General features: G+C 40.2%; 1 protein-coding gene across 1 annotated transcript; it reads right to left on the bottom strand.

Moving 5' to 3' along the window:
- Positions 1–289: 289 nt before the first annotated feature.
- Positions 290–8359, bottom strand: LOC135630749 (probable polygalacturonase). The gene is made up of 7 exons (XM_065137913.1): positions 8333–8359; positions 7877–8239; positions 6545–6665; positions 6080–6254; positions 5909–5979; positions 5140–5819; positions 290–325 (listed from the first exon to the last, which is right to left on the bottom strand). Exons 1-7 carry the CDS (start codon positions 8357–8359, stop codon positions 290–292), a joined length of 1473 nt encoding a protein of 490 aa, XP_064993985.1.
- Positions 8360–8658: the final 299 nt, after the last annotated feature.

Below are 8658 nucleotides of genomic sequence, written 5' to 3'. Positions count from 1 at the left end.
TGACACCCGAGGCATTCGTCACCCTGACCAAACAAGTGCAAGCCATGGTGGGCATGATGCAGACGCTCGCTTCGCTCATTCCTCAGATCGTGTGGCTAGCGGCTCCCCTAACTGACTCAACCCGATAGAGGCCAAGTGGGTAGCAAGTCGGGATGGGGGAAGCCCGAGAGCAAGCGACGGACCCGAGAGGTTCACCCGAGCAGAGCATACCCGCACCCTGCTAAGTCACACTACCCCACTTCAAGCCTGACACTGTATCATTTGACTTGGTGGACGACTCGCTTAGGGCCTAGTTGTCCCGGGTCAACCAACGCCTAGACGAGTTCTAGCACGAGTTCCAAAAATCACCGAGCGAGTCTAGCGAAGGCAGCTCAGGCAGGTCCCATTTCACACTGGAAGTACAGGACAAGTCGGTACCCCTCAACTTCAGGCTGTCGGAATCGGAGACATATAACGGCGGCTCCGATCCCACGGAGCATGTCTCCGCATTTCGGGCTCAGATGGCCCTCTATGGCACCTCCGATGCATTGATGTGCCGGGCACTTCTGACCACCCTGAGGGGACCGGTACGAGCGTGGTTCATCCGACTGTGCCAATCTTCGGTCTTGTCCTTTGACCAGCTCACCAGGGAGTTTGAGCAGAACTTCCTCACCAACGTGCGACCTAGGCCTTCCATGGCCACCCTGCGAACTTCCTCTTAATATAGTATCGTTCTAGTCAAGTTTTTTTGTTATTGGGATAGGTGAATTCTTATGGATCCACCCCATGAAGGAACCAAATATGATAATTTTTCATCATTCGGCTCGAGCAAGAATGAAATGAATGGAAAAAATAGATCCGTATAAAATTTACTTTTCATACATATCTTCACATATCATATATAATGACTCTGTATAAGAAAAGATTTACTAAATTCTAATTTCTAGGGTTGCAACTATTTATTGCAACTAATTTAGTTCTTATAGGTAAATGCTCGATATCCAAGTCGACTTATAAATTTGATCACAATCAAGTGTTTTTTGGATTGCCTCATATTTTTTTATTGGTGTTTATCCCCCTATTATCTTAATTTTTTTACGTACAAAATATTTACTTGTTACTAATAAAGTCCAACCTATGTTCTTCCTTAGATCTCTTATTTCACTCTGATAGTGTTATAGATTTGGATAGATGAAGAGGAAATGAATATGTTTTCATACTGTAAATAAAGAAGTGGAATAAATACAATATTGAATCATCGGAGCATATCAATAATGAATGAAACATTTCGGAGCTTATCAACGGCGTATGAAATGTTTCGGAGCATATCAATGACAAATGAAACATTTCGGAACATATCAATGGCATATGGAATATTTTAAAGCATATCAATGGCGTAGGAACATTTCAGAGGCATAGGGAGCATTTCGGAACATATCAATAGCGTAGGAAATAGTTCAGAACATATCAACGGCATATAAACCATTTCAGAGCATATCAAAGAACGAATACAAAATAGAAGCTGAAACGTCGTATTTGACGTTGCATTCATATCTTTCTTATCCAAAGCACATACATAAATACATAACCAAAGCTCTGAATATCATATCAAACATACAGAAAGTGTAGTGGGACCACAGACAGAATGTGATTCATTTATTTCTGAATGATCACCAGACAGAAGTCTCCCACGTTTGGGAGCTCCATCCACCCACATCTAGGTGAAGTCAGAGGGGGCTAGTAGAGCATCGCAGGCTCTATGCATTACTCCCTTTACCATTTCTGGCAAAGGTTTACAGTATCCCACAAACACCAAAGTACAAAAGGACAATATGAACAACAAATAGCACATATCGGAAGCACACGCAAAATAACAAAACGTACATGCGCCTTTACGAGTCAATACGATGCAAGTATAATCTTTCACAAATGTATTCGGATTTGAAAGGAAATGAAAACAAGAGCATTCAAGAATTCCTAGCAATCACATATAACTCAATTCAAATAAGAAGGTTAGATAGAATTTAATGTCCAAAGGAATGAAAATGGAGGCACATATCGAAAGCAAATGCGGAACAATGGGATATACATGTGCCTATATGAGTTAATACAATATAGTATAAACGTTACACAATAGTTTTCAAGAATACAAATAATTTTAAGGACAAGAGCATACAAGAATTCAAAGCAGTAATATAAAGTTCAATTGGACAAGAAAGCTAAATGAAATCAATTTCCAAAGGAATAAAACCAGAATATGTGAAATCGATCAAAGCTCGATTTCTAGCAGAATTCGAGAGGCACATTGAACAAATGATTCAAACTATCAATCATGCTCCAATATACTCAAGAAAGCTATTGTGAAAGATATTTCAATCTTATTTCAAATAAAATAATTTTCGTATGAATCGAAGTTTTCAACAAAGAGTTACAATAGATTTAGTTACCCAAGATCAAAGAACAAATCTCAATTTTATAGAATTCACAGGGTCAGTTTCAACAGAAAACTGGGCAAGCATTTGGACTCTAAATCTTTCAATCTAAGTATCAAATGAAAGACATACGTGTCTAATTTAAAATAAAATAATTTTGGAATAAATCAAAGTTCCCAACAGGGACTTATAGGCAGTTCATTATCAAAAGATCAGAAATTACGATCCCTATTTTGTAGAATTTGTAGGCTTATTTGAAATAGAAGTTTGGATAGGCAAACTTACTCCGAATTCTTAAAATAAGCTATCAAAAGAAAGAATTATGAGTCTATATTAAGATCAAATAAGTTTGTCCAAATCAGAGGTCAGTGCATAAAGTTATAACCATAACAAGGTAGAAAGGTCAGAATCTTGGAAGTTTCACAGATTCAAATCGTTATATCTAAACAGGAGATATATCAAATACAAGACTAGAACAATTTAAAGTTCCTCATATTCAAAGCAAATGTAGAGATAAAATTGCAGTAAGAAAAGGTTAGGATACTTGTAATAGGAAAGATTAGAAAGCTTGTAATAGGAAGGATCGGAACACTTGCAATAGAAAGGATCGGAACACTTGCAATATAAAAGATTAGAAACCTTACAATAGGAAGGAGGAATGAGAATAAGAAATAAGAGATGTAGATGAATGAAAGTTTAACTTCTATGGAAGCACTTCTTGTGTTTTAAATGATTTATTTTATTCATTTCCTACATGCAGAGGAAGAGGACATTAATTTCAAATAAAATAAAAATAGGTTTACTCTACCCATTTTACCTTCCATGATAGATTAACTAATCTAAAAAAAAGAAAAAAATTATATTGAAATGTATTTGTATTGACCGATCAGAATTACATTCTAAGACTAATAATTGTCTTAAAAGATCCAATATACACATATTATTGGACTAACCATGGGACCCTCGGTCGTGACACCTGAGGCATTCCTCAGCCTGACCAAACAAGTGCAAGCCATGGTGGGCATGATGCAGATGCTCGCTCTGCTCATTCCTCAGATCGTGTGGCTAGCGGCTCCCCCAATTGACTCGACCCGATAAAGGCCGAGTGGGTAACAAGTCGGGATGGGGGAAGCCCGAGAGCAAGCGACGGACCTGAGAGGTTCGCCCGAGCAGAGCATACCGACACTCTGCTAAGTCACGGTACCCCACTACAAACCAGACTCCGTATCGTTTGACTTGGTGGACGACTCGCTCAGGGCCCAGTTTTCCCGGGTCAACCAACGCTTAGACGAGTTCTAGCACGAGTTCCAAAAATCACCGAGCGAGTCTAGCGAAGGCAGCTCAGGCAGGTCCCATTTCACACAGGAAGTACAGGACAAGTCGGTACCCCTCAACTTCAGGCTGTCGGTATTGGAGACATATGATGGCGGCTCCGATCCCGCAGAGCATGTCTCCGCATTTCGGGCTCAGATGGCCCTCTATGGCACCTCCGATGCATTGATGTGCCAAGCATTTTCGACCACCCTGAGGGGATCGGTACGAGCGTGGTTCAACCGACTGTGCCAATCTTCGGTCTTGTCCTTTGACCAGCTCACTAGGGAGTTCGAGCAGAACTTCCTCACCAACGTGCGACCTAGGCCTTTCATGGCCACCCTGCGAACTTCCTCTTAATATAGTATCGTTCTAGTCAAGTTTTTTTGTTATTGGGATAGGTGAATTCTTATGGATCCACCCCCTGAAGGAACCAAATATGATAATTTTTTATCATTCGGCTCGAGCAAGAACGAAATGAATGGCAAAAATAGATTCATATAAAATCTACTTTTCATACATATCTTCACGTATCATATATAATGACTCTATGCAAGAAATGATTTACTAAATTCTATTTTCTAGGGTTGCAACTATTTATTGCAACTAATTTAGTTCTTATAGGTAAATGCTCGATATCCAAGTCGGCTTATAAATTTGATCATAATCAAGTGTATTTTGGATTGCCTCATATTTTTTGATTGGTGTTTATCCCCTTAATATCTTTATTTTTTTACGTACAAAATATTTACTTGTTACTAATAAAGTCCAACCTATGTTCTTCCTTAGATCTCTTATTTCACTCTGATAGTGTTATAGATTTGGATCGATGAAGAGGAAATGAATATGTTTCCATACTGTAAATAAGGAAGTGGAATAAATAGAATATCGAATCATCCCACCTCACTTATTTTATTCTATAGGATCTAACGAAGCCTGTTCATGCATAACATGATTCAGATATGATCATAGAAAAAGTTCTCCTCAAATAAATCGACCTGTCCTCTACAACATAGGGTGCTAACGTCGTATTTAAAAGTGAAGATACATTGGGTTATGAATTCAAATGTTAGGGATAAAATCAATCGTTTTAGTGACAATCATAAGTCATCCTCTCTTTGAAAAATTCATTTCAACTATTCGTATCAAATAAAGAATATAACACTTCCAAGTTGAAGAAAAGTATTCAAATAAATAACATGTCTTATTTTTTCAATAATCCATATTTATAGCAATGAAATATTATTGGATATTTCATCTGCCTTTGTTCCTCCCAAGTATGATATATGATCAATTACATCTGCCTTTGTTCAAGGCAAACATTTTAATCTGCCAAGCTTCAGGACATCATAGGTTATGCCATTAAACCATGAGTTGTAGAAAGCATCTCAACTCATGGTTTGGCTCTCTGATAAGCACACTCCTCTAGCCCAACACCATTCACAGGTAGATCATCTTCAGGGAAGGGGCAATGCGTTATACGATCTGGATATTCCGGAATCTGCGCACAGGGAGTGGGCGTCACGTGACTCGATACGCCCTCCACGTCGGTGCAGTTCCAAATCGGCTTCTTCGACTTCACCACCTCCGCCGTCACATTGTAGATGCATATTCCGGTGAAGGGCGCGCCGGGAATCCCCTCCAGCTTCGCGGCCATGGTCACGTTCTCGGCCACCACGTTGCTGTAACTGATATTCTGCACCACCGGAATGGCTTTCGGATCAAATTTGTCGTCCGGGTGCTGCCCGTAGGTGCCCGTCATCCAGAAGACCCACTTCATTGTGTGCAGATTCATTCTTCTCACGAATATGTCCTTCACGTAAGCTCCCCTTCCGATGGTCGTCTTGATCCTGACGCCGGATTCGGAGTGGATGGCCGTGATGTCTTCGGCCCGGACATCTTGGATTCCTCCCGACATCTCGCTTCCCAGGGCGATGACAGCGCTCGTGGGGGAGATGCAGGTGAGCCGTCTGATCACTATGTGTTTGCTTGACATGTTGAATGCAATCCCGTACTCATCCCAACCGCTTTTAATGGCGATGCAGTCATCGCCTGAGACTATGTAGCAGTCCTCAATGCGGACATTGGAGGATGAGTCTGCGAAGAAGAGAGAAACCACCAAAAAGAATCAATCGAAATAGCAACATAGAATCTACAACCCAAGTAAATGTAGGTACGATATCCACCTGGATCGATCCCATCAGTGTTGGGAGAGTTGACCGGTGCAAGAATTGTGATGCCTGAGACGATTACGTGGCTGCACAGTGCATTCATTCACGTTAACATCAGATTGTAACAATAGAATGGAAAGCAAAAGAAGCCTTCAAGTGTTCTGAAAGTAGATTATTAATATAAACCTGCTGTACACTGGATGGACATTCCACGATGGAGAGTTAACCAATGTAATGTTGGAAATCAGCACTTGTTTGCAGTACATCAATTCAATGAGGTATCCACGAGTGTAATTGAGTTCTTTGTTACGGAACATTTTCCACCAGGTTTCACCTTGTCCATCGATAGTTCCATTATTCCCTAAAAATAACAATAAAACTTGTTAGCATCAGGACGTGGTATGTTGCAATCAAATTATATTCTGTTCCCCATCTACGATGCAAACAAGTTAGATGATGATATATATGTGTCTTCTTGTCAATCAAAGCACGCCAAAACATCATAAACTGAATTAAATATTATAGTTTTTGACTAAAAATAAATTTTTTTATCTAAATTTTAGGGGATCATGGAATGACAACACGACGCAGGCTTTATGAATTTAGAAGTAATGTGATAGAAGTACTGGAAATATGCAACGTATATACTACCTGTTATGACCACATCGGTTAGGTTATATCGCATGATGAGATTACTGTATCTACCCCCAGCCGCATCTCTTCCTCTACTGTAGGAGGGCAAAGGGTCAATGATCGGCCACTCATTGATATCCTGCATAAGCATATCACTAATTGACTTAGTTGATGCAGATTGAACAAAAGAACATAGTATTAAAGCTTCTATTAGCTACCAATAAACAAAAAAAAAAAAAGAGTATCCATGCAATTCATAAGCAATGTTATCCAAGTTGCAGTGTGAGAAGCCATAAAATGGGATTGCAGAATAGAAATTTATGTTATATAAGCTGCAGTTGAAATCTAACTTGTTCTCCCAAGTTTGTAGCATTAATAGAGTTTTGCTGCCTTCACGAAACCCAATTAGCTACACAGATCTACAAGGTTTAGTCAAAAAGAAAACACTGAGAGATTGGATGACAGTACTCTTTCCTACAAAATATCAAAGAGAGAGTTTGTGTTTTGAGAGCAGTTTTGTGTTAGAAAGTCATCCACCTAACTTTTAGACTGATGGTGGAGCCTAAAATTAATGTAAGGGTAAGGTCCACACTGCATTCCATTCTTATGTTGGTTTCCTCGCATCCTTTCCTACCTTAAAGTTCTTACACTCGGAAAGAATGTTATTCTCAATTAAAACTTATTAATTTTGGAGCGTTATCTTCAAGATCTTGAAATTTGAAAGGAAATTTTTTATGTGGATTCTAATCCAAGATTATTGATGTTCACATACAAGGATATGACATACAAGAGAAATAATAATAATAATAATAATAATAATAATAATAATAATAATAATAATAATAATAATAATAATAATAATAAAACAAAACAAATATTACTGTTTTCTTATTTTGAGACATCAAAGTAGAGATACTAAATAGTCAAAAATCTACCATACAAATTGCAAATATTTCAGAAATTAATATTATCAAGACAAATTTAGATTTGTAGTGGCTTAGTTCACTTCTTTTCCCTCATCAGTCCAAAGCGGTGACTATGCACATCGGATTAGACTTGTGAATTCTCCTTGGAGATGAGATGAAGGAAACGTTAGAATAGTATACACTCGCTATGTAACGTTCTGGTGGGACTCACCAGTGACGAATCTATTCTTCATCGTCACCGTTCATTTGGCGAGAGCTGTTAGATGAACGGACTCGATGGGAAGGGCTACTAGCCATAATCACCACCGAGGATGATAGAGGCGATGGTAATGGCAAACAAGCCGTGAACGATTATGAACATGCACTCTACATCGAAATAGATGGAGGAGAAGGTGGGGGAAGGGGGCGGAGGAGGGAGGCGGACCTGAGTGGCGAGGATGACGGCATCGTGGTCGAGGAAGAGGGTGAAGTGGTCGGCGAGGTTGAAGGGCCCGGTGAGCCACCGGCCGGCCGGCACCACCAGCATCGCGCCGCCGTCGTACGCCACCTTACTAAGGTTGGCCACGGCCGCCGCAAAGGCCGCCGTGTTGGAGGTCACCCCGTCGCCCACCCCGCCGAAGTCCGTCAGGCTGGCCACATGGGCCCGGCATCCTCTTGCCCCCGCCGCTGCGTAGTGGAAGGCTTCTAGCTCCGTCGCACCACCTGCCTGCCGGTGGTGGCGATGGCCCTCAGCGATCCCTATGAACGCCGCTGTTACCACCGTCCACAGCACTAAAATCATCAACACCTGCACGTAATCGAGAAAAGTTGGAGTTTGAAGGATTAAAGCTTTAAGATAGGATTACTAGGAAAAAGAAAAGAAAAGGAGAAGAGGTGTTACACGGAATATTGGCTGCGAGTGCTCCATTGTCAGAGAGATGTGTCGGAAACAGAATGCTTCCACGGCTCGGCTCTTGTTTTATATATAGAGAGAGATGGAGAGAGAGAGAGAGAGAGAGAGAGAGAGAGAGAGAGAGAGAGGAAGGCTAATTATAAATTATGTTATGTAATTAGTTAATTTCAGTATGTTGATTCAAGCTAATTATAGATTATTTATACTGCAAACTAGAGTATGCATAACTTTAGATAGTTATATTGTCCTTGGTTGAAAATAACATGTTTGTTGAGACAGTCTGATCTCTCCTTTAAAATGTGATTTGTCCTACT

This window comes from Musa acuminata, chromosome BXJ3-2 (assembly GCF_036884655.1).
Source record: "Musa acuminata AAA Group cultivar baxijiao chromosome BXJ3-2, Cavendish_Baxijiao_AAA, whole genome shotgun sequence".
Lineage (NCBI taxonomy): Eukaryota > Viridiplantae > Streptophyta > Magnoliopsida > Zingiberales > Musaceae > Musa > Musa acuminata.
This window is presented reverse-complemented; position numbering and strand designations above follow the sequence as displayed.